The 22,422-nt window shown below is 35.8% G+C and overlaps 1 protein-coding gene across 6 annotated transcripts in view; it reads right to left on the reverse strand.

The window, feature by feature from the left end:
- Positions 1 to 22,422, reverse strand: part of UBR5 (ubiquitin protein ligase E3 component n-recognin 5) — a 160,305-nt gene that overhangs the window by 66,452 nt on the left and 71,431 nt on the right. For all 6 annotated transcript variants that reach the window (XM_074200773.1, XM_074200775.1, XM_074200772.1 and 3 more), the window contains 5 exons: positions 16,229 to 16,345; positions 16,035 to 16,145; positions 15,269 to 15,423; positions 7,856 to 7,973; positions 4,667 to 4,851 (listed from right to left, as the gene is read on the reverse strand). In XM_074200773.1, the coding sequence (XP_074056874.1) occupies positions 4,667 to 4,851; positions 7,856 to 7,973; positions 15,269 to 15,423; positions 16,035 to 16,145; positions 16,229 to 16,345 (686 nt within the window). The remainder of the gene's footprint in view (positions 1 to 4,666; positions 4,852 to 7,855; positions 7,974 to 15,268; positions 15,424 to 16,034; positions 16,146 to 16,228; positions 16,346 to 22,422) is intronic.

Here is a 22,422-nt window from a genome sequence, read left to right on the forward strand (position 1 = left end):
AGTTCTATGAATTTTAAGATACCACCTATGATCAAAATAAAGTAAGAGTAGAAGATGGAAGAGAGAACCAAATTTCCCACACAAATATCACCTTAAAAATGAACTTTCAAAAGCAGAAGTACTTAAAAATCAAGGCAAAGCAGCTGTCCTAAGACAATTTGAGAAGAACTTAGAAAAGGCTTCACCTACTAAGGAAGAATTTGGCCACAGCAAAGTGCGAACAGAAAGACTGATGAATCAACAAGGTAGCTGGGGGTCTCTACTTCCCAAACATTCACTTCCTGGGACACATGGGAGTCAGAGAACTGAGCAGGTGAAGACTAAAGGACATTCCTCTTTCTACTAGGCCCCATTATGCTGACCAGCCAAGATCCTGGTGAGTGCAATAAGAGAAGTGCAGGGACCCCATGGGCTTTGGTCACTAGCAACCTACAATTTGGGGTCAAGGCAGAGGGATGAGTGGGAATTTGCAATCACAGAAAGGATCTCAACGAGAAAAGAGTGGCGACAAGAGGTGCCAGTCCAAAGGGAGGACAGTGAAGTGCTTGGAAAACAACAGTATGAAAAACATGAAGCCTGAGGCATCACCCCCAACATCTCAGGACTGGAAGTCAACTATAAAAATAACACACTTAAAAAAAAATTAATGATGAGCAAGCAAAGGAGAAAGAACTCAACCACAGAGAAGATCTGAGTAATACTAAGAGGAAGATAATGAAGGTTTTTTTAAACTTTTTTTTTATTTTGGGCAATAGAGTTAAGTGACTTGCCCAAGGTCACACAACTAGGCAATGATGTGTCTGAGGCTGCATTTGAACTCAGGTCCTCCAGATTCCAGAGCCAGTGCTTATTCCACTACACCACCTAGCTGCCCAATAGGGCAGTCTAAAAGCTACTTCAACTTTAAATAAAAATATCAAATGTTCACAAGTTCAAAATAATTCTTAGGTTTTTGCAAGGCAAATGAGGTTAAGGGCTTGCCCAAGGCCACACAGCTAGGTAATTATTAAGTGTCTGAGACCGGATTTGAACCCAGGTACTCCTGACTCCAAGGCCGGTGCTTTATCCACTACGCCACCTAGCCGCCCCCAAAATAATTCTTGAAAGAATTTTAAAAGGCCATGAAAAATTAGAGAGGCTAAGACAATTAAAAAAAAACCCACTGATAGAAAAAGAATTTAGATATAGGATCAAGAGAAATTCTTAAGGAAAATTGCCCTTAAATAGAAAAATAATCCATCATTCACCACCCGAGATTCCAAGATGAAAACACAGGAAGTTCATGCAGGTTTGTAAATTCCCAGATTAAGGAGAAAAATACTATAAAAACACCCAGAGACACTATTACACCGTTGGTGGAGCTGTGAACTTATCCAACCCTTCTGGAGAGCTATTTGGAACTATGACCAAAGGGCAACAAAAATGTGCATACCCTTTGACCCAGCAATACCACTACTGGATCTATACCCTGAAGAGATGATGAAAAAAGGTAAAAACAACACTTGTACAAAAATATTTATAGCAGCCCTGTTTGTGGTAGCAAAGAACTGGAAATCAAGTAAATGTCCTTCAATTGGGGAATGGCTTAGCAAACAGTGGTATATGTATGTCATGGAACACTATTGGATTTGCATGAACTGATGCTGAGTGAGATGAGCAGAGCCAGAAAAACACTGTACACCTAACAGCAACATGGGGGTGATGCTCAACCTTGAAGGACTTGCTCATTCCATCAGTGCAACAATTGGGAACAATTTTGGGCTGTTTGCAAAGGAGAGTCCCATCTGTATCCAGAAAAGGAGCTGTAGAGTTTGAACAAAGTGCAAGGACTATTCCCTTTAATTTAGAAAAAAAACAAATATCTTATTGTCTGATCTCATTACCTCTTAGACTTCTCTTCTCTTCTTTAAGGATATGATTTCTCTCTCATCACACCCAATTTGGATCAATGTACAACATGGAAACAAAGTAAAGACTGACAGAGTGCTTTCCGGGGGGGGGGGGGGGGGGGAGCAAGATTGGGGGGAAAATTGTAACACTCAAATAATATCTTTAATAAAAATTAATTAAAAAAGGAAAAAAACACCCAGAAGAACACTGTATACAGTTACAGCAATATTGCAAAATGATCAGATGACAATGATCCAAAAACATGGAAAATGCTATGCATCTCTATAGAAAGAGCTAATGGGAGTCTGAAATGCAGATTGAAGAATACTTTTTCTTTTATGACATATGAAAATATGCTTTGAATAACAGTACATGCATAACCCATTTCAAAAGCCTTGCCTTCTCAATGAAGGGGAGTGAGTTTTTATGTCTATTATTTATGGTCAGTTTTTGTAAAGGTTAATAGGGGGAAAATTTTTTTTAAAAGGAGGTGAAGAGTATCTTATATAAACTAGAATGAAATATAACAAGAGAGAATTGAATGGAAATTGAAATGAATACACCTTTTTTTTTTCAGCAGACCATGTTACTTTTAAAAAAACTGACCATATATAAGGGCACAAAAACTTTATAAGACTCAGAGAAAAATTTTATAGACAGTTTTTCAGATAAAGGACTCATTTTCTCAAATATATAAAGAACTTTGTCAAATTTATAAGAATACAAGTAATTGCCCAAATGATTAATGATCAAAGGATAAAAACAGGTAGGATTTTTTTCCCCTCTAAATCATTATTGATTGGAGAAGAAAAATTAAAAGAACTTTGAAATATCATCCAAAACTGAAAGATTAGCCAAAATAATAGAAGGGAAAGTGAAAATGTTGGGAGGGAATGTGGAAAAATTGGAATAATATTTCAGCTTTGTTGGAACTATGAACTGATCCAAACATTTGGAGAACAATGCAGAATTATCCCCAAAGAATTAGAAAACTGTGGGTGCTTTGACCCACTATATTAAAAAAAGGTGTGCTTCCCCAGGTGAATAGGGGAAAGAACTTCTATGTACAAAAATGTTTAAAGCAGCTTTCTTTGTGGTGACAAAGAACTGGAAATTGAGGGAATGATAATTGTGGAATGACTAAACAGGTAGTGATTAAGTGGCTGCAACAAAATACTACTGTGCTATAAGAAATAATCAGTTTGTTGATTTTGCATGAAATAATGGAGAACAAAATGAATGGCGTGAATTAAGAGCAAAAGAGTAGAAACAAGAGGAGACTACACAGTAACACAAATCTAACAACAACTTTGATTGACTAAATCAATGAATATTATAAATACTTAAATCAAAAACAAAAGAGCTAAAGGAAAATGCTATCTACATCTAGAGGAAAGGACTGATAAAAAAGATGTATAGGAAGGTTTTACATAAATGTATGTTTCAAATGGTAGCTTTCTCTAGAAAAGGGGAAGGAGGAAGAGGGGAAAAACAGTAGAGAATAGGAGAAAATTTAGAAGCAAAGAATAGAAGGGTACTTTTGAAAATGTTATATAGTATTTGTTACAGAGTTTTCCAAAAAACAGGGGAAATGGAAATCAATAGCTTTGTACTGAATCCTTTTTTATGTGGTACTTTGTAAAATGGCTTTTAGGTGATCTTTATGCTTAAGCTCAAAATGAAATAAAATTTAAGTAATATTAATAAAAAGTATTAAAAGTAAAGGGGAGGGGCGGCTAGGTGGCGCAGTGGATGAAGCACCGGCCCTGAAGTCAGGAGTACCTGGGTTCAAATCCGGTCTCAAATACTTAATAATTACCTAGCTGTGTGGCCTTGGGCAAGTCACTTAACCCCATTTGCCTTGCAAAAACATAAAAAAAAAAGTAAAGGGGAAGAAAAGAAAAAGTAAGAACCTACAAGATGATTCAGAAGGACTAAATTAGGTGAAAAAACTTTAAGAATATTGTTGGTATGAAATAAAAAATTAAGCAAAAAGAATAATCCTGAATTTATAAACGGGGTGATAGGAAAATTACATGTTATTTGACAATCAATTCTTCTTATTAACCTTCTATTTAAGAAGTCAGATGACTTAAAGGATTACTATAAAATAATAAAGGCCCAACTGAAAATAATAAATGACTAATAATTTCTTCCCTATTATACAGAGCTCACCATGTATCAACTTATAGGAAAATGTACAAAGTTTGTGCCATTCTGTTTTGCTTATAGTCTTAGAGGGGAAATCTTATATCAGGGTTTCAGAGTTACTTCTCTCACCAGAGACAAGCCTGGAAATTCAGTTCTATCCAAAAGCTTGGTGCTTGTGACCCCTTCAATTCTTCAATTTCCCAGTAGCCATGTGTTAACCTGAAATTCAAGGCTACATAGCTATTAGTCATTTTCTCTTGAGACTTCACAAGGAAACCTTTCAAGATCCCTAGATCCATGTAGCAACAAGTGGCCCCATCACTAGTTTTTCTCACATCAGGTCCACCTTGCACAGGCTGATCATGGCTATGATTCAGATGCACCTTGCATTTTACCTGTGACTTCTGCAACCTGCTATCAAATGATTTTCCTGAGCCTTGACAAGTCTAATCACCTACTTCACTGAACAAAACATTGAAATTTGCATTTCAGTAAAGTTTTTTTGAGAAAATGAGTTTTTATAGGATCTTTTTAAATGTCCACCATGTTAAGTTGTTTCAGTACCTTATCAGGATCTGAATTTTTAAAAATAATTTAAAATGAACATTTTATTAAATAGACTTACTTAGCTTCAGTAGTTTTGCTAGCTTTCTCCATGTTTTTTAAGCTTTCAGGTGAGCGAAGTTGAAATCTACAGCTGTCATTCATATTCCAAACTGACTCCATTAATACGCCAACTTTAGGAATTCCAGCACTAATTGAAAAGGCAACAGCTCCAGCATGATAGAGAGGATTATTTCTTAAGCACACCTGAAAAAAGAAAATTATCATTTTATTATTATTTTAATGCTATGTTATGGAAGAAAATGAAATGGTGAGAGGAATATTAGGAATAAAGCATCTCTTTCCAAGCTTTTCAAATCAAGAGAACATTAAAAAAAAACGAACAAATTTGAAGAATTCCATAAGTAAGATTATATGATTAAGAAAATCAGTATTGTGGTCCATTACCAAGTACTTTTTTGAAAAGAAGGTAACAAACAGGTGATCATCTAACTTTTTTTTTAAGGCAGCTTTATAAGCATCACAGTAGGGACATAGAAGAAATACAAACTATAGAAACAAGCAACAATTTTAAAATTATGACAGAGAACAGTACAGATTTTGGTTCACTAACAATGAGATTAAATAGATATTTGGCTTCACTATGTCTGGGGCTTCTTGAGAAGTACTGCTGCTTCAGTTTTCTTGATTCTAAAATGGTGACAATTTTACATTCAATAAAGTTGGCAAATCCTAAAACCCAGATAAAGGTCAGTAGGGAGTGTTTTTGAAATTCTTGAGAATAATGTATCCTTCATTCTCGAAGAAGACCATGACATCAGGGAGGGGATACCATGATAAGCAAATGAATTGGATTTGAGTGAGGGGCATGCTGTTTAGCCTCATTTCCCCCTCTGGAGTCATCTGGGTCCAGAAGGACAACTGAAGATTGCCCCAGATGAGAGGCAATCAGGGTTAAGTGAGTTGCCCAAGGTCACACTGCTAGTGAGAGTCAAGCAGTCTAAGGTCAAATTTGAACACTTCACTCCAAGGTGAGTACTCTTATCTACTTTGCAACCTAGCTGTCCTTCTTGAAAGGAGAGAAGTGGAGTGGAAAATAAGCGTAAGATTTGTGATTTCACTGATACAGTCAACAAGGTGAGAAAACTTCCCGTACCAAAAGAAATGGACACATGGGATTGTGGATAGGGATTGCTTTGTTCATTGTATATGTAACCCCTGGACCTAGGACAAAGGTTATTTGATTCATTCTGTTTTGCTTATAGTCTTAGAGGGGAAATCTTATATCAGGGTTTCAGAGTTACTTCTCAGGCAGTCTATCAGAGACTTCTCCCCAGAGACAAGCCTGGAAATTCAGTTCTATCCAAAAGCTTGGTGCTTGTGACCCCTTCAATTCTTCAATTTCCCAGTAGCCATGTGTTAACCTGAAATTCAAGGCTACATAGCTATTAGTCATTTTCTCTTGAGACTTCACAAGGAAACCTTTCAAGAACCCTAGATCCATGTAGCAACAAGTGGCCCCATCACTAGTTTTTCTCACATCAGGTGAAACCTTGCACGGGCTGATCATAGCTATGATTCAGATGCACCTTGCATTTTACCTGTGACTTCTGCAACCTGCTATCAAATGATTTTCCTGAGCCTTGACAAGTCTAATCACCTACTTCCTGCAAACAGATCTTTCTTCAGACACTGATACTTTGTGCAAACTCATTCCTCAATGATTAGCTTTCCACTCAAAACTCTAAATTACTATCTTTGGTTATTTAGAATTGATTATAAAACTTATTACTATCCCCCCATGGCTTATCTTTTTGATTGATCTCCCTTAATCCTATCCCCTCTATGACTCATTTCAGAACTTCCCATATCTTTCACTGGATTCTCATTTAACCTTAAACATTCTCTTTCCCACTTTTTCTTTCCTTCACGGAGACCTGGTTCTCTCCTAAGGGAGGTCATTCTTAGGCATTCCTTCATGCCCATATTGTAACTTCATTCAAACTAGCTGATTTATTGATTATGAGATGGTCAAACAACCTTAGATCCTAAGGGTGACTTCCAGAATGTCCCTCTATAGGCATCATCTAGTAACATCTCCTCTGTTGAAATTCACTAAATCTACCTGCATCAAGGTAGTGTAGTGAATAGATCTCTAGTCCTGGAGTCAGGAGGACCTCAGATCAGAATGCTACCTTCTTTCCTTATTTATACTTATTAGTCTGGCCTAATGTTGCTGTTTCTAAGCTATCAAAAATACCTTGGGTTATTATTTCTAATTTTTCCACATGCACTTAGGTCATTTAATCTTATAATAATAAAACAATTACTTTGGAATTTACTAAAAGGGGGATTCAGGTGGAAAAAGGCTAAAGAATTTCCATTATTTTGATTCAATTAAAGGACTTTCACAAATCTAAAAAGAGATATAAATAATGATCACCAGCTATAGCCATGGGTATAGCATACAACAGTTATATGCTACACAGAAACCAGAAGCAAAATTCAGTGAGAATATATAAAACCAAAATAATCCAGTACTATCATGAGATCTTCCTATATAAAAGACAAGAAAAGGGGTGTCTAGGTAGTGCAGTGGATAGAGCACCGGCCATGGAGTCAGGAGTACGTGAATTCAAATCCAGCCTCAGACACTTAATAATTACATAGCTGTGTGACCTTGGGCAAGCCAATTAACCCCACTGCCTTGCCAAAAAAAAAAAAAATTTCTTGTAAAGCTGAAAAAGACCTTAGGAAGCATCTGGATGATATCTCAAATCATTTATATGATACCTTAAGGTCTGTAAAACATTCTATACATGTTTGCTCACTTCACCATCACATCAACCTTGTTAAGGGGGTGTCATTTTCCCCACTTTTCAAATGAGAAAACTGAGGGTGAATGAGGCTGACTGATTTGATAAAAAGTGAATATTTGAGAAGGATTTATTCACATCTTCCTGAAAAAGCAACGCTAAGTTATTACTAAAAAAAAAACTTTAAATAAGTATTTGATTTTTTGACTAAACTATATATATATATTTGGGGTTTTTTTGGGCAAGGCAATGGGGTTAAGTGACTTGCCCAAGGCCACACAGCTAGGTAATTATTAAGTGTCTGAGGTCAGATTTGAACTCAGGGACTCCTGACTCCAGGGCCGGTGCTCTATCCACTGAGCCACCTGACCGCCCCTAAACAGTATTTTTTATAAAGTTCTTTGCTCTCTATCAAACGTAGTACCAACACTTACCTGGGTGCCAACTGTGATATTGGGCATTGAGGAGATACCAGCGCTGGACTTGGGCTTTTTATTTTTTGCCCTCGCCTTTTCTAACATCTTCTTCCTCTGACTAAAAGGGACCACACCCCTAAAAGAAAATACAGACAAGAGTTTGTGAAACTCCTATTTTCTTAGTATCTTCTATTATTTTAACAGGCTATTCTTAAAGCAATGCTAGGGATCAGAGAGAAAAAATTTTAAATACTGTATTCCAGAAATTTTAGAATCAACAGGACAAAGGTCTGAAAGATAAGAAAGGAGACAGTTGAAATGTGGAATAAAATTTTATACTTTACTTAAAAAGGTAATAAATGAGCCCTAGATTCTGGGTCATACAAAAACAAGCAGTTTTTCCAGTCATGCTTTGGAGAAAGATTATGTGGCTCATATGAGCCACATAATAGTAATGTTTACATTTATGGGTACACTATAGAGTGCTCTAGCTAGAAAAGTCATCTTCAATAACTGATAATCAGATATTTTCTTATTCCTTGCCGGTATATGGAAATTTTTCTAATGATATACACACCTTGCTTTCTGTAGTAGACATGGATAAGAATTCCTATATCAGAAATGAGTTAGCCTTTATTTCTAATCAGAGAAACTTAATTCTTTTCATTTTTAAAATTATCAATCGCAAAAATCACAGCTTCAAATTTGTTAATGTTTAGCAGAGCAAATAAAAAAAATGGTATTATCACCCAGATGTCTTTTAGGAAAGTAGAATAATCGTAATTATTCTCAAAGCAGATCTTACTTTAGAAATTTGTAAGATTTTAAAAGTCTGAATGTTTTACTTCTCTAAAGTAAAAATCTAAAGTAAAAAAAAAAAAAGACAAAAATCTGATTCCAATGCTTAAATCATTTAAAATCTATTACATCTGATATGCTAAATATAAGCCAGGCCCCAGGTGTTCAGAGAACTTAAAACATGCAATTAAACTTTTAATGTTAACTCATTGATGTAAGAATTATTTGAGCTTTTTAAAAAATTCAAGTTTAAATGCTATTCAAGCAATTGCTCTTCATTAAAGCAAATCCTTGTTGTATCTGGATTAGGTACTTACAGTTATACTTAGATAAAGGATTTATAAGTCAGTGTCAGTCATATTTACAAGTCAGAACCTATTTTTTCAAATTGCATTTTTAATAATTAATTATATTTTGTTTTCTTTAATCCTATTTATTTTATTTCATGCATTTAAAAACATTCTGTGCCACAATGATACATAATTTTTACCAGATGGCCACAGACCAAAGAAAGTTAAGAAACCCTACCCATCACTTAAATTTCAAGAGTGAAACTCCTGTACCATAACAAAATCTACTAACTTAAGTCATAAAGTAATTCAAGAAACACCTCTCAAATAACTGTTTTTGAAAAGCAGTCTCCAAGTTCATATATCCAATACTAACATTTGTCCTCAGGAAGCCAAGTGGATAGGAAAATATGGCACAAGAATCATATACAATAATTCCTAAAAACAGTAGGGAAGCAGAGTCCATTCCAAATGAAGGGTCAACAGGAAAAGTATGGAAGAGACTTTAAAGAACAGGTACAAAGGCAGGGGGGTATTATAGAAGAAAGAGAAGAAAATTCACAGGAGATGTAGAGGAAGTGTCAGATAGTCCAATTTATTCAGTCATTGTATAAAACATGAAGTATAATTTACAAGTTTGATAGCAATATGTTATGGACCGGAATGTCAAGTTAAGGTGCTCAAATTGTACTCAAGATTAACATCTTGAAAACAATATCTAATCGATCCTTAAGAATAGTTTATGGGGGGCGGGGGGCAGAGGCAAGATGGCAACAGGAGAGAACCTTCTCTCAGTTGCTCTGGAGCAAAACTTATAAACCAAGGGCTCTAACTACATTTTTAAGAGACAGAACCCACAGAGGGATCAGGGATCCAGTGAGGCAATTCTCCAACCCAAGGTAACCTGGAAAAGAGCAGAAAGGCTCGGCTCCACCAGATTGGAGGGGTGGCCCACCAGAGCGAAGGAACTTCAGCCTTCTGGAGGCAGCCCCAGGGCGCTGGGAGTGGCTGCTCACAGCAGGGGGGCAGTTCCTGACCCATGCCCCAGGGAGCACCGGCCCTCAGGGCACACAGCTAGCACCATGGCCAAGGCAGTACAGATCCAGGAAACATAAGCAGGCAGAGCAGGTATGCAGGAGCCCCCAGGGCATGAGCCCATTGAACCTAGGGAGGGGAGTGAAGAGAGACTGCTGAGCTCTGTCCTCTGTAGCTGGAACAGGACTCTGGGGCTCTGACCACATTCAGATTCTGATCACAGTCTAGCCCCCCCCCCCCATAAAACAGCAGGGGCCCCTCACCTCAGCCCCGTGGCAGAGGGAGGTGCTTATGGTCATTCACAGACCAGGAGGGAGGAAAGAGCCTCACACACTGAGATCCTTGTGGGATCTCAGGAAGCACCTCCAAAATAGGCTCAAGCTGGAAAAATGAGTAAGCAGAGAAAAAAAAAGAGGAAGACCATTGACAAATAGTTTGCCTGTGAGCCCAAGAAGGATCAAAATACTCAGTCTGCAGATGAGAAAGCACAAGCTTCTGCATCTAAAGACTCAGAGAAAAACAGAAATTGGGCTCAGGTCCATGACAGTGTGAAAAAAGACTTTGAAAATCAAGTGAGGCAGATAGAGGAAAAATTGGGAAAAGAAATGAGAGATGCAGGAAAAACATGAAAATGAAATCAGCAGCTTAGTCAAGGAGACCCAAAAAAATGCTTCAGAAAATAACATGTTAAAAACCAGAATAGGTTCAAATGGATAAAACAGTTCAAAAAGTTATTGAGGAGGGTGTGGCTAGGTGGAGCAGTGAATAGAGGCAGGGGTACCTGAGTTCAAATCAGGCCTCAGACACTTAATAATTACCTAGCTGTGTGGCCTTGGGCAAGCCACTTAATCCCATTTACCTTGCAAAAGCCTAAAAGTTATTGAGGACAAGAATGCTTTAAAAAACAGAATTGGCCAGATGGAAAAAGAAATAAGAAAGCTCTCTGAGAAAAGCAAATCCTTCAGACAAAGAAAAGAACTCAGATTGCTGATTTTATGAGATATCAGGACTCAATACTTCAAAACCAAAAGAATGAAAAATTAGAAGAAAATATGAAACATCTCACTGAAAAAAACAACTGATATGGAAAACATATTTAGGAAATGTAATTTAAAAATTATTGGAATACCTGAAAGTCATGATCAGGAAAAGAGCCTTGACACCATTTTCAAAGAATTATTACAGGAAAATTGCCCTGATATCCTAGAAGCAGAGGGCAAAATAGAAATGAAGAGAATCCACCGATCTCCCTGAGAAAGAGATCCAAAAAAAAAACAACCCCCAAGAATATTATAGTCAAGTTCCAGAACTCCCAAGTCAAAGAGAAAATACCGCAAGCAGCCAGAAGGACACAACTCAAATATCATGGAGCTGCAGTCAGGATCACACAGGACTTAGCAGCACCTACATTAAAAGCTCGCAGGGCTTGGAATATAACATACCAGAAAGCGAAAGAGCTTAGAATGCAACCAAGAATCAACTACCCAGCAAGGCTGAATGTCCTCTTCCAGGGAAAAAGATGGACTTTGAATGAACCAGGGGAATTTCAAATGTTCCTGTTGGAATGGCCAGAGCTGAACAGAAGGTTTGATCTTCAAATACAGGACTCAGGCGAAGCATTGAGAGTGGAGAAAGGGAAAATATGAGGGACTTAATGTTGATGAACTACATGTATTCCTGTATAGAAAAATGATACTGATAATACTCAAATAAACCTTCTCCTTTAATAGAGCAGGTAGAAGGAGCTTTTATAGATGAAGCACAGAAGAAAATTGAATTTGAAGATATATTGTGGTGTAAAAATGGAGTCAATAGATAAAAGGGAAATGTAATGGGAGAAAGAAAAAGGAGAGGAGGAATAGGCTAAGATGTATCATACAGTAAGATTTTTCTTTATTACAATGAGCAATTGCAATGATAGGGAAAGAGGGAAGGCGAGGGGGAATGAGAGAATCTTTGCTGTCATCAGAGGTGGCTAGGAGAGGAAACAGCATATGTACTCAATGGGGTATAGACATCTGGAGTAAGAAAGGGGGGCAGGGGGGAATGTGAGTGATGGAGGAGAGGATGGACCATGGGGGGAGAGTCGTCAGATATAACACATTTACTTTTTTACTTCTTTCATGGGGCTGGGATTGGATGCCCTTTCTGGGACTATAGGGCCAGGTGGATGCTGGGCCTAAGGGGTGGTAGGGGGGCTCGGGGCCTCGTGGCCCCAGGGACAGGGATCTGTCTGCTGCACCACTCAACTACCCTATAGCAGAGTAAGAGTGAAAGGAGAGAGAAAATATAGTACATGGTAGTGGAGAAATACGAAAGGAGGGAGTTGTGATCAGCAATGGCAACACTGGAAAAATATGGAAGTAACTTTTGTGATGGACTTATCCTAAAGAATGTGATCCACCTGCGACAGAGTTGGTGGTGTTGGAACAAAGACTCAAGCACATTTTTTCTTATTATTTTCTGGGGTGGGGGTGGGGGTGCAGGGCAAATGGGGCTGGATGGCCTGCCTGGGGCTGCACAGCTGGGTGATTGTTGGGTGCCTGAGGCCAGATTTGGACCCAGATGCTCCTGGCTCAAGGGCTGGCGATCGGTCTGCCACCCAGCTGCTCCTACTATTATTATTACTACTATTTAATTTTATTTTGGGTCTTTTTTTTTTGTTCTTGTAGGGCAATGGGGTTAGGGTGGCTTGCATGGGGTCACACAGCTTACTCTTAAACAAGAATATTTTAGTAATGTATAAAAAACATTATTTGTACAAAATAAGAATAAATTTTAAAAAATAGTTTATGTGGCAGCTAGGTGGCGCAGTGGATAGAGCACTGACCCTGGAGTCAGGTGTGCCTGAGTTCAAATCCAGACATTTAATAATTACCTAGCTGTGTAGCCTTGAAAGCCACTTAACCCCATTGCCTTTCAAAAAAAAAAGTTTACCAGCAGGGTGAAGGACAGATGTGGGAGGAGAGTCAGGTAAAGGGAGAAGGAATGTTGGAAGGAAGAAAATGAATGAAAAAGATAATATGACCTATCTATTAATTTCTTCATCTGAGAACTGCTTTTCCTTTTGATCATTAATATTAACACTTATTTTCTTATAAATTTCATTCAGTCCTCTATATATTTTGGAAATGAGTCCTTTATCAGAAACACTAGTTGTTCTCTATCTCTTCTTTGGTCATAAACTGTCCCCCTTTCCATAGTTCTGACAAGTAAACTATTCCTTGTTCTCCTAATTGGTCTATATTATTACCCTTTATGTCTAAATCCTGTACCTATTACAACTTTATCTTGGTACATAGTGTGTGAGAAGTTGGTCTGTGCCTAGATTCTATCATGTTATCTTTTATTTTTCCTAGCAGTTTTTATCTAAGTTGCTAAACATGTCAAGTAGGTTTTTAGATGATTTTCTTTTTTTTTTGAGTTTTGTTTCTTCCTGACCTCTCCTAATTCCTTCAATCTCTTTAGCTTTTCTTGTTGCTAAACTTTTTTTTTTATTTTTGTAAGGCAATGGGATTAACTGACTTGCTCAAGATCACACAAATTAAGTGTCTGAGGCCAAGTTGAATTCAGGTCCTCCTGATTCCAAGTCCAGTGCTCTACCCACTGTGCCATCCAGCTGCCCCGAAAACTAACATTTCTAAAACAATGTTGAATAAGTGGTGATAATGGGCATCCTTGTTTCATTCCCCGATTTTATTGGGAATGCTTCTAGCTTATCCCAATATGATGTTTTAGATAGATGCTTATCATTTTCTTTTTTTAGTTTTGACTCTTCCTGGTTTAGATATCAGTACCATACAGGTGGCATAGAAGGAATTTGGGTAGAATTTACGTAGAATTGGAACTAATTGCTCCTTGAATGTATGATAGAATTCACTTGTGAATCCATCTGGCCCTGGAAATATTTTCTCAAGAAATTTGTTGAAGGCTTGTTAATTTCTTTTTCTGAGATGGAATTATTTAAGTATTTCATTTCCTCTTCTTTTAGCCTAAGCAGTTCTGTAAATATTCATCCATTTCACTTAAATTGGCAAATTTATTGGCAAAATAGCTCCAAATTATCATCTTAATTTCCTTCAAATTGGTGATGAATTAAAAAAATTGCTCTAAAATCATTATCGATTAGAGAAATGCAAATTAAACAACTCCAAGGTACCATATCATACCTATCAGATTTGGATTTGATTCTTCTTTCACAACATGATTAATATGGATCTGTGTTTTAGCATGGTAGAACATGTAGGGACTATATTAGAATGCTTTCTGTCAGGGGAGGAGGGAAGGGAGAGAGAGAGAGATAATGTAAAACTCAAAACTGCAAAAAAAAAGTTTGTTGAAAGCTACTGTTGCATGCAGTAGGAAAAATAAATAAAATAATTAAATTTAAAAATAAATAAAATCATATTACCATTAAGATTAAAAAAAGAGAACACAATAAATTCTTCAGACATAAATCAGGGCTAGGGATTACAGTGCTAAGGACGATTGAGATTTTGGATTTGATTTCTGGTTAGAATAAAGTAATGAATGAAGAAAATTAAAGAAAAAATTTGGTTGTCAGATAAATCAAAGACAACAGGGAGACTGAATTATACTGACACAGGATGAGTGAAATTAGAAGGAAAAATCCTAAATAAGTTTGTAAAAGCAAAACAAAAACAAAAACCCCCTAAACTTATTTTCATGGTGAAAAAATGTTGCACAAGCATTTTGATAATTTCTTTTATCATATAGGTATTGTAAGAAAAAAAATTTAAGAGAAATTATTATACTGACAGTTGTTTTATACATCAGAAAAGTCTAGTCATCTGATCCCCTTAAATATGTTCTACCTTTTCTAATATTATTCAAAAGCAAATAGCTGTTCAAGTTTAAACCTGAAAAAAGAATTTATAGGTACTATAAATATATAATATATAATATATATTTTTTTAGGGTTTTTTCATAAGGCAAATGGGGTTAAGTGGCTTGCCCAAGGCCACACAGCTAGGTAATTATTAAGTGTCTGAGACGGGATTTGAACCCAGGTACTCCTGACTCCAGGGCCGGTGCTTTATCCACTACGCCACCTAGCTGCCCTATAAAAATGTTTTTAATAAATTTGGATTCTCTATTAATATTTCATAGTTTTTCAACAACTAGCAATGAAATTGCTAGAAAAAGTCCTTAGTAACATCCCATAAAGGAGTTTGGCTGATGGCTCTTCTGTTGTTATTGTTTTGCTTACCTCTTCCTCCTAAAGGCTGCAAAATATTCTAATCAGGTATAATATTCACTGACAGCATAACTTCGTAGTTTTACTTACCACCAATACAGATTATTCTCTAGTTGGGCACAGGTGTAAAGAGCACAACAATGTAATGAAACTATCCGTTCTCCCTGAAGCTCTGAATAAGTTTGTGCAGTATGCTCTAGCTTAGAAGCAACAGAACTTAACGTTTCATCCACCCATGTAGCAACCTAAAGAACAAAATACTGCTTTAGATAAAAATTTCCAAGAGGAAGTTTCTCAGAAACATCCATGACCTAGAACACTTGATTCAGACACAGAAACAGAACTGAAATTGTACAATAGTTCTGAATTAAATGCAGAGAAAAATTATATTGCAATTCTTCTATTAGCATAAAGTATTCTTTAAAATTCTTTACATACCAGAAATTCAGACATGTATACAAATTGTCTGCAAACTATAAAATTCCCAACTGTTTCTGGAATTAACTAAATGTATTAAAATAATTTCATTAGTTTTAAAAAACCGAATTTTCAAACATGCCTAACTTTTCAATATGCATTTAAGTCCTCTCCCTCTTCTTTCTCCTCAATTTCCCTCCCTGTGCTACAGATGAAATTTATTGCAAGAAATGTTAAATAGTCCAAAAATAAACCAGGTAATAGAAATAATCATCATTGGAACCCACCTAATTTTTAGTGGACAATCTATTTAAAATTTCTCACAAAATATGGAAATTTATTTAGGAAAACTGAACTTTTACACATTTTTGATGAAAAGGAAAGGGAGAAAATGAAGAATAGAATTATGAAATCAACAGCAATGCAGAATATTTCATACCTTGTTATTGTCTGTAGCTACAGTTGCTCTGATACTATTTGCAGAAAGAAGGACTATTTTTTCATTGGTTAACCCCAAAAATGTTGCTCGTGGATGATGTAATGAAGGATTCTTTGAAAATATAAGAAAAATGATTACTAACTGGAAAGCTGCTTTGAGAGCTAACTGAACTAGAATCTGAAGAGGTTAAGTACCTGTGCATTCCTGTAAGGCTCTGATTCACTCCATTTCCACTGATAGAGTTCCCCTTTATTGCTAACTGCCAAAAGCTCAGAATACAAAGCTCCAATAGATGTAAATTTTGTTCCATCCTACAAGAGAAAATAAATTAGAATAAATCAGTATTACACTAAAATATTTCTGAAAATTATATAACTCATCAAAACATTAACTAGGAATCAGGAAAAAAGATCAATTAAAAAAAGAAATATGCTTAAAATGTAGAAAGGAACTTGTTCATACAGAAATGGCGATTTATTTGTTATTATCATATTAAGCAGCGGTGGGGCAGAAAGGCTTTAGTCTTGGAAATAGGAAAGAAGGTAAAAGGGAAGGGAATCATGAGTTCATGGGAAAAGAGCTGGATTTAAATCAGAGAATCTGCACTGAAATCTGATTTCGAATTATAACCTGGTATGATGAAATAGTTACTCCCACTCTGAGTCTTAGGTCCTCATTTATAAAATGGAGGTGGTGATGCAAGAAAATGAATTATGGTATATAAGAAGACCACCTTTCTCCCTCCTCTAAGTCTATGATCCTAAGTTGGAAAAGGAAAATTATGACCGGATAAAACACAGAATAAGAACGGGGAGGAGGAAATGAGGACAATCAAAGGTTTCACTACTTTAAAATCTGTAATTTATCTTTTACTAATTTTCTTCCCAATCTTTGCCAAGTAAAAGTATTTTATCATTCTCCATGAAGCTTTCCTTTCTCAGCCATAAAGGAACTCTCAAGTGTCATACAAATCACTTTCCATTTTGGTTTAAATTTTAATGTATAAGAAAATTTTATAACCTATCCTATTTCCCTTAGTTAGGAGTTGGGATGATAACAATGGTGACACATATAGGTAAAAAAACAAAGGAATAAGGGATACCAGGAAAGAAACAAGGCAGGAGATATTCAAAAGAGAAAGGAAAGAATGGGCCTTGAAAAGTGCAACACTCTTCAGATATCTTATAAATACAACTTATATTATAAACACCAATGTAAAGGACAACCTGCCACTATTGTCTTCAGTTACAATCTCAGGAAAACAGATTTTAAGCTAGAAGGAATGCTAAACATAAATTCCATTTATCCCACCTCCTATATTTTACTGACATAAAAATCAGGGTCCAGATTAGTTATCATTTCTATGCAGGTAATTAAAAAATATATCCAGGACTCAATCTCTAATCATGAATCACAAACAGCTTAATGGACATTTTCCAAAGAGATAACCCAGTGATATTTCAAACAATCTGTACTAAGTAGAATTCATTACCTTTTCCTCCAAATCTACCCCACTCCTGCACTACCCTTTTCCTGTTGAAGGTAGCACTATTCAAGTCATTCAAGTTCATAAATTCTGCATTACCCTCAATTCCTCACAATCACCTCCATCTTACCACCATTTTTACATCTTTATTTCCTGCATCTGACCCCTTCTCTGTATATAGCTACCACTCCAATACAGATACTTATCCCTATTCACTTCCAGTTGTTGATGTGGTCTCAAGTTTCTCTCTCCTCCAATCTACCTTCCACATTGAGGACAAGGTGATTTTTCCTTTAGTCAAGGCTCAATTCACTCCTTTACTCTTATTCAAAGAATTCTATAGTACTAGAATGGTGTGCAAATTACTGAGGATGAATAATAATTTTGATATGGCTTCATTTTGTTCCAGAAGTGGTCATGAGTATGCTTCCATGAAACCTGGTTGACTTAAAAACTGCCAAAGATGTAGTAATATATACCCTACTCCAAAAATAAGACCCAGTTAAGGTTTTTCAGCCAGACAGGTGCATTTAGTATATCTGTTGCAAGGCATATTAATATAAGTATTATTGACAGTAATACTTAAAATAAATGATAATATAAATAATTCAGTATTTGCAAATACAAAAGGTATTTGTAAAAACCTATGCAGGAGAAGTAAAGGTCTATGTAAATAGAATGACCAATTGGAATGCAGACACAGTGCATGAATAACATGGGCATTTGATAACATCTGGTAGAAAGCCCCAAGAAAGAGAAGACTGAAAGTGTTTCAGGCATTCATATATATATATATATATATATACATATATATATATATATATGTATATATGTTGTTGAAATCAACACTGCCAAGTGCACTCAAGCAGTTTTAAGGACAGGGGTCGATTTAATGCTGCCACTTGTTTTGTTGAGGTGGCCAAAGAGGTTTTGCTGGTCTGGGATTCAGTCAATGCTCACCATGCTAAAGACATGAAGAACTTTTTGCAGTGAGAGAAGAGATGAAATGATGATTCTGGTGATTTTGAGAATGCCTAGCTCCAGACATTCCTTGAAAATAACCCCTAATAAGTCATTTAGAGCAAAAATTAATGCATGACTCAGTCCTATTTTCAGGGGAAAACAGTAGTAATCTGACCAGATGAAAAAGATCACAGGAGTTCTCTCTATATATTGAGGTTTTTTAAGCTAAATTTTTGTTTTGCTATTTTTATTCATTTCTCGTTCACAAATTGAAGTTCTGAGATGTTTCAAGGATCATTCAAGTCCACAATCCAACAGCACTGGGGAGGGAAATTCACTACTGTTTGGGGAGGAGGGAAAGGGGGAAGGATAAATTAAGGCAGAGAATATCACTATCAATATTCTAGAACTTGAAGAGGAACTGAAGTAGGAGTTGGTTACCAGGGAGTTCCTGCAGATATTTAATATAAAATGAGACTCTTAAGGATCATAGGTGAAGTGGTCTAAGCACAGACCACTGAGAAAAACTGCAAAATGGTATGAATAGATAATTTCCCAACTAACAGAGATCTTATGTGTTCTACTTCCTATATTTTTAACTTGTAGAAATAGTTTTGATTACTGTTTAATAATATATAGTTTGAGATTTTACAATATGAACAAGTATGTTAACTTAAGAGGAATAGCTCCTTTTGTTTTAAGCCTTCATTTTATAAACATTTGTTATAAAAGCATTTTTTCTGTGATAAGAAATGATGTGATATTGTTTAGTAACGATGTGTGCATTTTAGATAAACATTTTACAAAGACATTAGCCTGAACTTTTATTTTAAGGTTAGGGAACCAGTTACCAACCAGGACTTACTTGTAACTTGCAAATATCTTAACAAGAACCCTATCACCCAAACCCCAAACATTATAACCTACTCCTGAGATTGTATGACAAATTCCTGCTTTCTCAGCATTTGGAAAAGTAAAGATCCCATTTTTTCTCAAAAACAGCACTGACTGATGGAGTTTTGTCAGAATGCCAGAGGGAAACACAGCTGGGCATAGAAAGAAAACCTGGTCATGAGCACCAGAATAAAATGCTTACTTAAGAATCAGATTTGTAGCTTGTTTCTAGAGAATTTGATTTTTGGATTATTGGAAAAGTCTAAATAAAGTCTGAATGCATGAACTGATAAGTTTGTAGGTCTTGCTAGTATATCACTAGCCCTAAACAGCATTGTTTTACTCATAAACCATGTATCACAGGTTTCCATGCTCTTTTCTCCATCTATTTCTTTATTCCCTTTCATTTTCCCTTATCTTTTTTCCCCTATAAATGAATGAAGGCTGTACACTAGTTTGATAAAATAAAATCTGTAGTATCATAATTTTATCAAGCAATATGTAGTGAATTTTACCTCAATTATTAAAGTTGTTCTATCAATACATGTGCCAAGTTTGCTTTAGTAAATGGACTACCAGATATTTTATATCTTTTCTAATTGTTTCAAATAGGACTTTTTTGTGTATAAAGAAAATCACATCCACATCCCAATATAAGTCAAGCTAGTTTAAGCTTAAAGGGTTTCAAAAATAAAAACAACAACAACAAAAACCCCTTTTTGATTAGGTCAGAGCACAAAAGTCTGAGGCAATTAAAGAGTCAATAACAATTCACTCAGGTGCCCCAAGGGGACAGGGGGGAAACAGCTCAGGAAGCAATATAATAACCAAGTAAAATAACTGTTCTCCCAAGTTATTAAAGTAACAGCATGTCTGAATGATCAATGGTCTAAGTCAGGCCTGCCCAGAATAACTTCCTTTTCTATTATTCCTTTCTGGATAGTATTCCTGTTATTCAGAAATGTTGTTGATTTTGTTAGGATTTAAGACCTCTTACTTTAGTGAAGCTATTATCTTGATGAATTTCCTAAGGAAATTATTTTATCACCAGAAAATAAGGAGAGTTTTAGCTTTGCTTATTTTTTTGCATTTAATCTAATATCTGGTCTTATTGGCATTCTAAAATTAGGCAAGCAATGGTAGGTTAAAGGGTTTTCTTTATTTCTGTAGTTACTAGAAAAAATATTAATCTTTCATCATCAGATATCATGGTAGCATTTGTTTTAGATTGTTAGAAAAAGATCCTTCTGATTCTATGCTTTTGTCAGCCTTTTTTTTCATAAATGAATATGATATTTTGTCAAAGGCTTTATAGATCTAGTAATAATTTCCCAATTATTGAATCATTCTTGCATCTTCAATTTAAATCAAAACTTAAAAGAATGGCTAAATTTCCATTTTAGGAAAAGACAGAAGACAAAATCAAATATTATCCAGGTGAAACATAATAAGTAGTGAAAATGGAAGTAGGATAAATATGACAATTTTCACGAAAGCAGACTCAAAACAACTTAACAACTGTTTGAATATTAGATACCAGAAGAGCCAAAAATAACTGGAGATAGCATTAATAGAAATATGATAGTACCCTCAAGAGCATGGCAAGAAGAGAAGATGGGCAAATTTCTTATTTATGAAGGGGTGGGAGAAAGATGAAATCCAACTGTGACATGATAGTCAGGCAGAATATCAAGGTGAAAATAGCAATCATCTTAACATTCATGACATGACTTGTGTTCAAAGGCAGAAATCTGTGTTGCAATAGTTGCAATTTACTATTCAGATTTAGGAATCATTTCCATAGAAGTGATCATTTATTGTCATAAAATAAAAAAAGAGAGAATGTCAAGGGGACAAAAGGGTGACAAAATAAACAAGCATTTATTAATTCTGCATACATAGTATGCAGAAGCCTGGTAGCTGATGAGAATACAAAGACAAAACAAATGGAGCAATATTTCCTTTCAAATAATAGATTAAATCATGGAAGGGCAACCTGCACATGAGTCATCAACATATAAAACAGTCAGTTAGGAAGGGGGTGATTTAAGGCACTGGGAGTATCAGGAAAAGTTTCAAGTAGATCATGACATTTGAGGAGCATCCTGAAAGAAATGAGAGATTTATAAAGAGGTGAGTCTTCCAGACATCAGGAATGACCAGGAACAAAAACTTAAAGAATAGTCCCAATTAGGAGGATAAAAGAAGAACTACACCAAAATGTTACACAGAAGGAATGTTAAACAGGTGAACCAGGATAAAGCAGTATCATAGAAATCAAGTGAAATAAAGAATAATGAATTTATGGTCTTCCAAACATGAAAATAGATCAACTAGTAATAATCAATTACTCCATGAGACAACAGAAGTATTGGAAAAAATCAAAATACTAAAAATAACAAAAGAAAACAAAAGATATCTGAAATAAATCAGGAAAATATTTCAAGGAGAATTTAAGAATCTTCAGATATACTGAAAAAAAACCCCAAACCACAACTTTTTTTTTTTGCAAGGCAGATGGGGTTAAGTGGCTTGCCCAAGGCCACACAGCTAGGTAATTATTAAGTGTCTGAGGCAGGATTTGAACTCAAGGTACTCCTGACTCCAGGGCCAGTGCTCTATCCACTATGCCACCTAGCTGCCTGCAAAACCACAATTTTTAAAAAAAAGGTTAGTCATAGTATCTTAAGAATTAGAATTGTCCAGATCTACTAAGGACAGTGAAGCTAGAAAGCGTCTATAAATGAACTGTTAAAAAAGAATTCTCATGAACATCAAAAATCCAAGGTTCTGGGGTGGCACAATACTAACCATCCTCGTAATTTTCCCTTCCTTCCTTAATTATTGATGCTCACGATTTTTTCTCCTCAACCCTGCCTGCCTGCCTGCATACCAGAGACCTGAAATACTAGGGAACTTTAACCACTTAAGTTTTTCATCTTATTCATTCTCCATGGCCTACTCTTCCATTCCACTTCAGTCATACACTTAAATCTGCCATCACCCAAAAATGTACAATCTCTACATTCAAAATTCCCAAAATCC

The sequence above is a fragment of the Macrotis lagotis genome, chromosome X (assembly GCF_037893015.1).
Source record: "Macrotis lagotis isolate mMagLag1 chromosome X, bilby.v1.9.chrom.fasta, whole genome shotgun sequence".
NCBI lineage: Eukaryota > Metazoa > Chordata > Mammalia > Peramelemorphia > Peramelidae > Macrotis > Macrotis lagotis.